The 12557-nt window shown below is 41.4% G+C and overlaps 1 protein-coding gene across 1 annotated transcript in view; it reads right to left on the bottom strand.

Moving 5' to 3' along the window:
* Nucleotides 1-720: 720 nt before the first annotated feature.
* LOC118224783 (microtubule cross-linking factor 1-like) overlaps nt 721-12557 on the bottom strand; it is a 51317-nt gene continuing 39480 nt past the window's right edge. The window contains 5 exon segments of the mRNA XM_035412490.1: nt 721-1997; nt 7078-8608; nt 9453-9529; nt 9889-10209; nt 11260-11496. Coding sequence (XP_035268381.1) covers nt 1779-1997; nt 7078-8608; nt 9453-9529; nt 9889-10209; nt 11260-11496 — 2385 coding nt within the window. The 3' untranslated portion in view covers nt 721-1778.

A 12557-nucleotide genomic window follows, 5' to 3' on the forward strand; every position in this document is an offset into this window, starting at 1 on the left:
TGTAACATACACACACCAGTATGATGAAAAAAATCCAGCTGTTTAAATGAATGGCTAAACATACAAATAATTTTGTGTGAGGCCTTATCATATACTGTATAAATGTATGAAGTGTACAGATTCCTCCTTACAGCAAGGCACAGAAGCTTTGCATAATCAGACAAAATGCATCTGTGTTTGATAAATATATTGTTGGCCTCCAAGACAGTAGGAACAGTAGCAGAACTTTGATATATCTGTGTGGATTGAGGGATTCTGTGAATTACATCTCGAGTATTTGTAATGGTGCTATTATTTTCAGTGAGAAAGTGTAAGATCATATTATGGAAAAACAGTGCGCATTCATACTGTCAATGCATGGCCATGTACAGCACCAACAAAATGTTATTGCAATACTGAACATTAACAAATGTGCAACATAAAAAAAACAAGGTAGCACATCAACAAATAAAATTGAACAAACACCCCATTACTTACATTGTACATCTTATTTATTAGGCATTCAGGTACTACTTTAAAACAAATAAGCTTTTTGTAAAATTACTTGTTGGATGTGCTACCTTGTTTTTTGAGAACATTTGAAGCCCAATCTTCTTTGTAATTTATACTGAATGTTCCCATTCCCTCCCTGTTCTATATCCCATCTTAAAATCTTTTGTAAAATTAAATATACTGCATTTCATTGGTAAACACAATATGACAGAATATAAGCAGGATGGCCACTGTAAATGCATTTTCAGTTTATTTCCATATAATCATTATAGCCAGTCCTAATCTTACACAGATCATTCTGCTTGAAACATATTTTTCCATTCATCCCTTTGAGTTTTCTGCTTCAGCCATAACAACTGTAAACAGAATTTTTAAAGATACAGTTATTTACATTTAAATTTCAATGAGTCAAATTGGGTTTACGACAAAATTACAGTACGTGATTACACACAACATTTTATTTTTACAGTGTAGTCAAGGGCTCACATAATGAGTCATGATAAATTATCGCAGCTTGTAAATACATGCACTAAAGTGCTATGGTCTAAAAGGCATGCAGATCAATATATCACAGAGATGCATACGACTGTATGCCGCTGTGCATCATTCAGTTTCCCTCTCAGTTCTGAAAAAATCTGACATCTGTCAGAGAACTGAACATTCATTAAAGTGAATGCACCAGCAAATTTATGACATCATGTTTACCTGCTCCAATCAATATGAAGCAGTTTTTTTAATTCAAAATTCCATTCATTAAATTCTTTTTGTTTTTCAGCTTAAGCTTCATAAGGTAAGAATATAAATGGTGAAAGTTTAAAGGTAAGACAAAGAATTAATTTCTGGGAAAAGTAAAGTGCAAATGATTACCAAAATTAAAATATAAAAGGACAAACTATTTAATGCAGTCCAGAAGACACCTGAGACAAATTAAGTGATGTTCTACAGTTACTTTTTAGACCAGAAAAAAAACCTCTGATTAACCCATAAAAAATAAATATATATACATATGCATGTGAAAACAGACACATACACACACACACACACACACATATTTTTACAGTCAAGAACTCAGGTTTTTAACAGGCACGTTTCTTAGATTTGTATTTTTTGTGACACAGCATATGTCAGATTTGCCAGTTAGTGTACTTTAAATTTAAAATGTTCACCCAGGACATTATGTCACGCTCATACGTCCAGTTCCTAGTTCACCTCTGCACCACAGGTTCTGAGACATGGGTGAAGGTGAGGCTACAAAGGTGAGGCTGGATAGTGATGGTGAGGGAGCTTCACACCAGAGTGTTGTCTTGGCCAAGGGCTTCAGTCTGTGGTAGAGACAGACAGAATTGCACTGGCGGGAAACAGAACCTCCTCTCGGATTTGGACCAGTTTGGTGAGGAGGAAGGGGAGTAGGCGGCCCAACGGGACGGTGGCCGCTGATTGGCTGGTCGGGCAGGTCTCAGAAAGCAGGACTCCAGCGGTGGAACAACAGGAGAGCGTGGCAGTTCCTTTCAAAGAAAAAACACAATATTATTAAAAACACAAAATCCTTTTACGGATATTGCAGTCCACACTCAACTCACATAAAATATGCAAATACTAATACATAAAATCTCTAACAGTTGAAACATCAATATCTGAACAAAATACAAACTGATGTCCTATAATTCAATGACCAGAATTATTATTACATTTATCAAATAAATGTTGATTTAATATAAAATTAATAATGTACAATGAGTACAATCTTTACAGACATAAGCAGGCTGATGGTAACAGAAAGCAAGGAGGCATAAAACAAAACCTATTTTCTCCATTATTTAGTCTTTTTCGAATGGAAGCAGGTCTGAAATAGCCATGGAGAGATTGACCAGTACCACAAAGAAGAAAGAAAACCACCATAACAACTGATCCAACACTGATCCATTTTGCATACACATACACACATAATGCTTCTATAATTTCATGAAACCTTTTCCTCCAATTGAGTGTTTTTTAAATGACCTCCACCCCTCCTCCCAATTTTGAGCCACCAATTGTGCCTTGAGTTACTTCAGTCAAAACTGGACTTGCAAAAGGACAACTGCAGCTAAAGTGAGTGTACACCTGCCCACAAGCCAGTTTCTACCCATACTGCACTATGGAAGTGCTGGGAGTCATTGGAAGAGAGGCAAACCTCTCACTGATGATGACTGCTAGCCTGTGGGCACTTTGTTCAGAATTTCAAGAAATACTTTTGTTCCAAATTACTTGATTTCCTATGTACTTATTCCTTCTATTCTTAATACAATACCTTTCTTTACAATGAGTATTTCATGTGCAGTATCTATTTTTCCAATGTTTGGTATCTTTTTCTATCTTCCTGGTTTATCATTGGGAGGAGCTAATGGAGCAGTAACTCTGAGAAACCTGGCTTAATTAAACCCATGCTTCCTCATGGTATGAAGTCAACTTTGTCCAGTGGTCATAGCTGGCTAATGCTATAGTCAAGGTTTCACCATACAATGGCTACATTATTTGGCAAAGCCTTCACTTTAAGCAAGAACATTTACAATTTTAGACTTAAGAGTTCCATGAGAGTTTGCAGTTTTTAATTTTTAGTTTTGGATAGTTGCATACACAAGTTACAGCAAGTCCATCTCTATGTTCCATTAATTGTGCATCTAGGAGTTCACAAGAATAAAAATGCTTAAAAGTGTGGAAAATTGTTAGTCTGTTAGTCATTGTCATGAATTTAAATAAAACATATTTAAAGAAACAGAGTGACAGTAATGTTATATGCGTAACATAAAATAGTGCATTCACATTTTATACATGGTTATATACAAACAAGGGCTAAACACCTCAGGTTGTGTAAACAGTAAACTAACAATACAATTTGCTTTAACATTTTAGAGTCTATTATACTAATTATGTATGTAATTATAACTATCAATCAAACCACTGTCACCACTACAGCCAATCCCAAGCTTGTGAAATGAATGAAACTAAATTTAGTGATTTACACTGTGTACTCATATTTACTAACAAGCAATTTGTGAAAAAAAAAAAAAAACACTGCATACAAAACACAACAAATGAAAAATGTTGCCGTTACTATGTCACTGCACCGGCAACACACAGCCACACTAAAGGATGTGCCACATCAACAGTTAGTTCATTTTTAACACGAGCAGTCATTAAAAAACAACATAAAATGTGACAAAACTGAAGCAAGTGTTATTGCTGTCTTCAGCTTTCCTGAAGAATGACAATGGAGGGGAGTTAGTGTTACGGTCGTGAGGGCACTGGGGGAAATGGGAACAATGGAAGACACAATCACACAGCACCCTCAAACAACAGTCTGACAGCAACCTATTGGAATTACAAAGGCGTCCAGCGGAGAGTCAGGCCTTGACTGAGTCCAGACTTCAAGGCCCACCACCCCTAGATGCAGGAAACTGTGTCTCCCCCAAGCATATGCTGAGAAAGTCATTATTTCAATTTCGAGGACAAACCTACCGATGAAAAGTTACATTAGCCGCGTTTCCACCAAAATTACCCGGAACTTTCAGTCCCAGGAACTACTTTACCAGGAACTAAAAGGTTCCTTCAGCCAATGGTTGTCTGCGTTTCCACCGGGGTCTAAAGTACCGCGAAGATTAGGCAAATTAGCCCACTGACGTTGTCGTCGGTCCATCTGTCATATGATTTCTTCTGTAACCCCATACTACCACCGAAGTAGCCTACATTATTTTCTAATAACCGGGACAGCCCGGAGGGGTTTATTCCACTAACGGGTTACCAACAATGACTATATATGGTTACTTTTGTATTTATTGATTTTCATATATCCTCTCAAACACATTCATTAACAGCAGAAAACATGCACACGTTGTAAACAATTTGCTGTTTTATTACTTTCTCGTTGTCAATTCCATATAGGCTAATCGCAAAATGACAAGAATAGAACGAAAACTCGGACTTGCGTGAAAATGTAAATTAGTAGTGGTACAGCCACCGTTTGCTTTCCTCCGAAGTTACTGCTAGCCGAGCAGCGAAGTGTGCCCTCCAGATGCGAACCATGCACCATAAATGAGTCCATAGTCTTCCTGGTCTTTTCGTGGAATTGAAAAATGGCAGTAAAATTACGGCAGTCTGAAAAAGATAAAGCGAAGATTACTAGAAATAACCTGTTATTTTACCCGGATAAAAAGTGCGGAAGGTGATTTCCAGTTTGCTTGTACTGTATCACCAATGTTAATTATGCAGAACTACCGCATACCTCACATAACTGTATCAAACGTTTTGAGTCAATTACAACGGGCTAACAAAGAAAAACCGGAAGAAAATATTCAGCAACCGAATTAATCCGTTTGAATGTTTTGGTAGCCTACGTAATATGCTGTCCCAGCACGAATGCTTAGCATTTTATAAAACGAATACTAAAGCAAGAAAAGAACAGAAGAGCACACGTTATAATTCCAAGACGTTGACAGGTTATAACCAAAAGTAGGCTACTGCGCCGCATAACATACAAGTTTGATTTGAAGTTATTATGAAAATAAATTGGTTTGCCGCTGCATATTTTCAAACATGGCGGGTAATGGCGGAAAATAAATACAACACAAATGCTACGAGTACTCGACCAATCAGAAATGTTCAGCGCTGCAAGCTCCACCCAAAAGGTTCCTGTACTTTCGGAAAGTACTACCCCCCGAGCAGGAACGTTTTGGGGGGTAAAACAAAGCCCCCAGAACTAAATTTAGACCCTAGTTCCTGCGGTGGAAACGCACTGAGTTCCTCAAAAGGTTCCTAGTTCCGGGGTATAGTTCCTGCGGTGGAAACGCGGCTTTAGCTGTAATTCTGCTGCTCTTTCATTTCCCTGCATGCTAGGAAGAATTTGAGAACTATGACCAAAAGAGTCATTAAAGTCACTGAGAATTAGTTATTTATTTTTTTATTTAACAGAATATAGGCCTACAGGTATGAGGTTAACTAGTTCTTCAAATGACCGAAATGAATTCCCATCCAGTTACACCACATTCCATATGACATAGCAGAAGGAAATTGACAAATTGAAAAAAGTTCATGTTACTACTAGGATGGTGAATTTTGATTCATTGCTTACATTAATTAATGGGTTTGATGTTAACATAACTCCAGCGAGTGAACTGGCCCTACCACTAATACTTTAATCAAGGAAATATCCTTTAGTTCATCTACAGCCAAACACTTGCAGGCCAGAATGACTCTGTGGGTCAATAAGCTCTTACACAAGTTGCTGAGAGAGTGTTTTAGCGCACGCCAAGAAACTGCCCATGCACACAAACACACAGCACATGTAGGAATGTGACCACTGCTTTTTCTGTCTCTTATCCTGGTGTGAGTTTGCATGTGGTGTGAATTCTTGCTCATTGTGGACCCAGAGTGCGTTCAAGAAGGTTTGAGGACTTACAGCAGCGGGACAAGCAGGGTTAGAGTCCCCAGGGAGCGGTTAGTAAGACAGTGTGGTTCTGGATAAGATCGTACATAAGAGAGAGGTCCCGACAGGGCAGAGAGGAAGAAAGAGAATTAGAGTAAAGCCATTTATCACAGATGTGGAAAAAGAAATAACTTGAGAGCTGGAGGACAGTGGAACAAGCTACCGAGAAAACCAATGTTGCAGCCCCCACCCAAGGGTGCAGTTATCATTGTATTACCCTTATAGAGGATGGTAAGAACCAGCCTCAGTTAGGTGGATTGTCCCTGTGGAACCTGCAAGAGGAACAGTGTTTGAAGGCTTGTGATACATGCCCGTCTCCATGCAGTGGGAAATGCCAGACATTCTGTACAATGCAATACCATAACTACAGCCGTCCACAAACTACAAGATATATCCAATTACATGAGCAGTAAAATATGTCCCAGTCACAAATACCTGGCCAATAATATGTTGCATTTTATGCTCTGGGACTACTTTTGAAAAATGATGGTGTTACTCCCAGAAAATGGCTCTTCCCTTTTGACACTGGCAAGTTATTTCCAGTGTAAGCATTAACAGCACTGGTTTCATTAAGCAATGTCCCCTCTGAGACCATTCTAGACGAGACTGGAAGATTGCACGTTACCACTGCATCTGTCCATGCTTTCCCACTGAGGTAGTGAAACGTGACAATTTCATTTAGGAAGGGCTGCCTTGCTGCAGCTTCTCAATGAATGGTGGCACTGTCATTATGTTTTATTACGCGTGGCAGGAAGTTGGTAAAATAACCCCCTGGCCAACAGAGGCAATAATGATTCCTAGTAGTTTTCCTCTTATTCCAAGTAAACTCATGAAGCTACATTTATTTCTTGACTATTATCTACTACCAAAAGTAATACTTTCCCATTAGATTTTTAAGCTTACTGAATAAAAAACTAAACTGATGTAAGATTATACAATAAGGTTTACACTGTGATATTTTAAAATATTATATCAATGCTAGTGTTTATTATATTTAATTATGAAACTGTGAACAGTTTTGGAATGTATCATAATAAGGGAAAAATCAGAAGGTGCGATGAATTTTTCAATGCCTGTCTCGTAACTGCATATTATTATGTGAAAGATTTTCTACGGTTATCTACCTCAATGGATCCCTGCAGTGACTTCTCCCCGTCACATGGTCTTCCATCCTTGCCGAAGCTGGTTTGGTTGGCCGAGGGCAGCCTTTTATCATCCCTGAAGGTCTGCTCTAGCAGTCTTTTATTCAGTATCCTGGCAGCATTTTCAGCAAGGTTATAGCCTGGAGGAGCTGACAGGTCCTGTCTTACGGTCACACCCTCTGGGGTTTTCTCCCCCTGAGTCTCGACAATCAACTGAACAGGACTAGGGGACCTGCCCCCAACATTCTTTAGACAGTCCTGGACCACGCTCAGGCCAGACGACCTGGTTTCCACGGGCCTTGGCTCCGCAGGATGGGACCGGTTGGGGGACTTGCTGAACTTCGGCAAGGGATCGTAGGCCAGCGGTGTGTGGTCGATGATGTTGAAGAGGCTGGAGAGCCCGTCGTTGATGGTGGTGTGGACTGGGCTGTCCCGCGTGGTGGTGGACCGGGCCCAAGCCGATTCACTGTGGCCCTTCTGCGGTGTCGTCGGGGCGACTGCCTTGCTGGTTGCCTGGTCCACCTTGGTGGGGACCTTCCGCTGGACCTTGGGGGAGCCGTACTTCGGAGAGCAGCACTGGCGCTCAAATTTGCTCTGTACGACGGGTGAGAAGGGCAACTTCCTGAAGTTGCGGGATGGAGAGGAGATGGGCGTGGAGGCACCCTTGGGGGTTAAGCACTTGTGAGGGCTGCTGGTGAGGTTTCGAAGGGCTTCGGTCTGAAGGCCCACGCTGATGGTCTGAGTGGTTTGCGTTCCTCTGGTGGTGAAGCCGTTGGTCTGACAGGCGGTGTCCTTGAAGTGGCGCTCGGCCGGGCTGGAGCGGATGGCGTTCCTCACCGAGAAGGCCACCTCTTTCATGTCGTCGCTCAGGTTCTTCGGCAGCTGGAGCTCGTGGAGGGACGAGGGGAACCCCATTGTGGGGCATACGGGGTGCTCGGCGGGGTGGAGTCCGCTCTCCAGCAGCTCCTTGTGGTGTTTCGGGAGTTCACAAGGCCACCCCCTGAACACCTCTTCCACCTCTCCTTTGGTATTGCCGCCTTTCGCTTTGGTCACCGTGAAAACCAGCTCGGGGCCCACCGCGGGCCTCTCCTCGCTCTCCATCTTGCAGCCACGCACGGGGCTGTGGAAGACCTTGACCCCACAGCGGTCCGGCCCCACGTTGTTCCTTGGGGACTGTTTCAGGCAGTGCTCCGGGCTGCTGAACGTGTTGGTGGTGAGGGTGGCGCTTGTGGTGAGGTACCATGATGCTGGCTGGAATGCTTCTGAAGTCGGCTCCACTCTCCTGTCCTCTGCCCAAGCCTCCATAGGAGGTTCTGGGGTCCCGTTAGGGCCCGGTGCACTGGGGAAGTCCCAGCGCTTGCTGTTAAACTCCTCGATGTACTTCAGGTCGTCTGGTGACAGGGGTGGAGTCACCTCCTCCCTCCCGCTGGACCCTTGACTGTTTTTCTCGGGGAGGTATGGAGAACTGTCCATCAGACGCTGAAACTCACTCATGGAGCACACCGATTTTGCCCTGGGTGGTACAAAATGGATTAAATTTAGATATCAAATAGATGAAACAATTGCTTAATTTGTCAATGAGAAAATGTATGTGAAATACTGAATAGAATCATAAATATGAAGTAATGAATAATATGTAAAATTTAATTTAACATATACCGCCTCATCAATCCACATTATACCGAATGTAATTTTAACTCACATAGTAATTACATTCAGTAATTTAGCACACACAACTATATTCCTTATCTCTTCCTAGAATGATATTAATTGGTAAGGTTTATTAGAATTTTCCAGTAAAGCACTTGAAACAGATTAAGCAGATTATTCAACAGCGTACTGGGACCTCTTGTATCCGTATTCCCTTCCAAATGAGTAGTTTATATAAAAAAACCCACAGGAAGAAAAAAAAAAAACAACTAAATCAATAATTACAGAAGCATAACAACCCACCATGTCACATCTAGCAAGCAAAAAAATGAAGAGAACCTCACACTTTCCCCATGAGCCCATGTTGCTTGTACTGGCAAATCACATTTCTGTTATTTACATTCCCCCTTGTACAATGTAATTTCGGTAGAGTCTGTGGCAAGAACAATACCTTAATTATGCAGTACAATTTACTCCACTGTCTGAACAATCACTACAGCATCAGCAAACATACTCCAGCAGAGGCTAATGCTATGAATAACCAGTGAATAACATCCACTTCAGACAATGCATTGAAAAAAATGACCACTGACCAGCTTCTATTTATTTTCTGCTACAACATATTGTTTTTCAGTATCCAAGTAACCAGGGTGATTCAAAAGCTGAAACTGAAGTGTAGATGTCTATCGTGTCATTCATATTCATACCTGAGGAGGCTTCCACTGCGAATCTCTTCATTAGGATATGATGACAGGCCTTTTTGGTCTGATATTTCATTCAGAGCCTGAGAGTGAAGAATAATCATCACTCAACACTCAACACTTGATAAAACATAATTATTAGTACAGCTGTCAGTAAAAGAGAATACTTTTTGAGAAGCATAAGTTAGAAACTGTCACTTTTGGAATCATTCTCGCACTTTGTGAATTTGTGATATCAACATACATGTCAACAAGTGTGAAGTCCTCATTATAAAATTATTTTAAATGTTGACATAGCATGTTTAATACATTTCATAAGTTGGGATTTACGTGTTCAAAATGTATTTTATGATAGCAGGCACATCCTGTAAATACATTCTTCACATATTCATTAGCGGTCCTATCAATCATTAAAATCCCTCAAAGGGCTCTACAGTGTTACCTCATTTAGGCACGGGAACCTCTTCTCACTCTCCAGACGGGACGGAGGGGGCACCTCGCTGTCACTCAAGGCGTCCAGGGACAGGGCATCCAGGAACAGGTTCTCGGTGGGACGGAAGGCCTCGCTACCCTTCAGCCTCACCACCTCGGCCCGGCTGTCCGCGGGGGCTTCCGAATCTGACTGGGAGTGGACCGGGGAGGAGGCGGCAGCGCGGGGGGACCTGGGGGGCTCGGGAGAATGGGGGCTCCTCTGGGGGGACAATGCCCTGTGGTCTTCCTCCATCAGCTCTACAGAACACCGACCTGCCCCCTCTCTCTGCAGCTGAAAAACAGCGGAGATGCATTTCAAACATCCCGATAGTATGCTCAAAAACAAAACATGACATTGAGTTTTTGCTTCTGCCATTATTAAAATGAAACTATTTTCAACATGGATACCTACTTTACATACAGGTAAGGAAAAACAACTTTTCTTTTAATAATGGCTTGTCTGTGAACTTATTTCCTCTTGAAGAGAAGGAGAAATCTCAGCAAGCAAGTCTCAGAATCCAAATTCAATATACACGTATTCCAAAAAGAATCTGTTATAACCACTAATTCAATTCATTTTAGTCAGCCAATGTACCACAAGACACTCTTAGTAAATACTAGCCCCGGTTTACATAGTGGTTTTACCTTTTAATTCAATATCATAAGGGAAGCACAGTTTTACAAGCAGCATTTTCCTTTTTTACCGAAAATAAATAAAACCGCACTCTCCTGGCGTCCAGGGATTTGCACAACAGAAGTTTTTTTATTTGGGTTATAAAATGACTTTGAGGTGACTTTCTGAACATTATTCACTTTCCCTTATCTAGGGCAACATGAAAACTACCTCTAACATTCACTTTTAGAGGTTTTTTTTGAGGCACTCAGGGTGCTCATGAATATTGGGATGTAAACTCTTCACCCTCTCTGTGTCATCCAGAATGTGGTCACGTTCCTGATCTACAGCCTCCAGAGCTGACCGAAAACAGCACCACAGTTTCCCTGTCCTTCTTCAATTCTCCTTTCTGTTTCCTTTAATAAAAATAAATGTTACAGGCACAGCCCTGTAAAGATTGTGTAGTCGCATTTACTTTTTGCACAATACTAATTGTTGTTTGTGTTGGCTAACAAACACACACACCCATTTTGATTTAAAAATGCGCCTTCTGTGCCTTATTGGTGATATCACACTTTTGTACTCCCAAGACTAACATGGATGTTCTCCACTTTTATAAGCTGCACTGGAGAAGAGCGTTTGCTAAGTAACTGTAATGTGAGGTAATGAAATGGCCCTTCGGCACAGTAACAGGGCTCACTGTGAAATCCTCTGAGATGGCATCCATACCTTCTCCATCTTGTGATGGAGCTCTCTCATCTGCCAGTCCCAGTCCTGCCTCTCGCGGTCGAAGCGCTCCAGCAGCTCCATCTTCTCCCGGCCCCACCTCTTTTCACTGTGCTGTAGTTTCCAGCGCAGGTCCATGGTGGCGCTGTGGTTCTCGGCCAGGAGTCGCCTGTGCTCCTCCCGCTCCTGATCGAATGCCTCTCCCAGGTCCTCCAACTTCAGGTCCCTTCCTGGCTCCAGCTGTTCAAGTCCAGAGTAAAAAAAAAACACTAATTATTTGTGGTATAGGCACAGCATAACTTCCTAGCAACGGTAGCAAAAATCAAAATTAAATAGCAGAAAATATTTGCAAAACCCCACACTAAGGAGAGAGGGGCTCTGGTGAAGCTACAACATAATAAACAAACAAATAAATTACAATAAATCACGATGTATACAATATATCACATCATTTCTGTCTTATAGCATGATTTTAGTGCAATTCATTTGATTTGATTTGAGTCTTCCTTCCCCAATTTTGTTATGTCCGAATTAAACTATCCTTTGTGGGGTTATGCAACAGCACTCATACATTGCCCCACGAGACTTCCAGCACCAGCAGGGTCAGGATTCCATTATTTTGAGCCTTTCGGTTTCACAGATGTACAGCAGGCTGCGTACTACCTTGAAGTTATGCAATGAGATTTAAATAATCTGTTACTGGCAGCTTTTATAAACTGTTGAGCGATTATATAAGTAACAGAAGCTCACATATGTATACATTGGCCACCCTTTTGACCTACACAGACTGAAACGGAAATAATATGAAACAACAGAAGAAACATTTCATTAGTTATTTTAAAGCAGTATTTTGCACCTGTGAAGACGGAAAGGGCAATTTCTTCTGACAATGTTAGCTGTTAATAAATGAGTGTCACCTGTTTAAATATACAGCAGATCAATATAAAATATATCTGATCTTCCAAGTGGGTGTCTTGTGGGTGCCAATGTCATCCTAGTCCACTCGGCTCGGCTGAGTGGACCAAGATTAATCAGGGCTTCATTTAGGGTGGTTTCTGGCTTTGCCTTATATTTTTCTCTTATTAGTCATCTTATTGGAGGAGACAGCACAAAAGAACAGCTGTTGACTGGTCATGCCATGCACAACAGATAAATCAAACCAAACAGGAAATGCCCGATATGCTTCATAAAATAGGGTAAATAAAAAAATAAAAAATTTATTTCACAAAGCTTCTGCTCAGGTTGCCTAGCTCCAACCCAATGGGTGTCAGGTAGCCCCACCCCCGTACAGCAGTGAGACC

This window comes from Anguilla anguilla, chromosome 4, assembly GCF_013347855.1.
Source record: "Anguilla anguilla isolate fAngAng1 chromosome 4, fAngAng1.pri, whole genome shotgun sequence".
Classification (NCBI taxonomy): domain Eukaryota; kingdom Metazoa; phylum Chordata; class Actinopteri; order Anguilliformes; family Anguillidae; genus Anguilla; species Anguilla anguilla.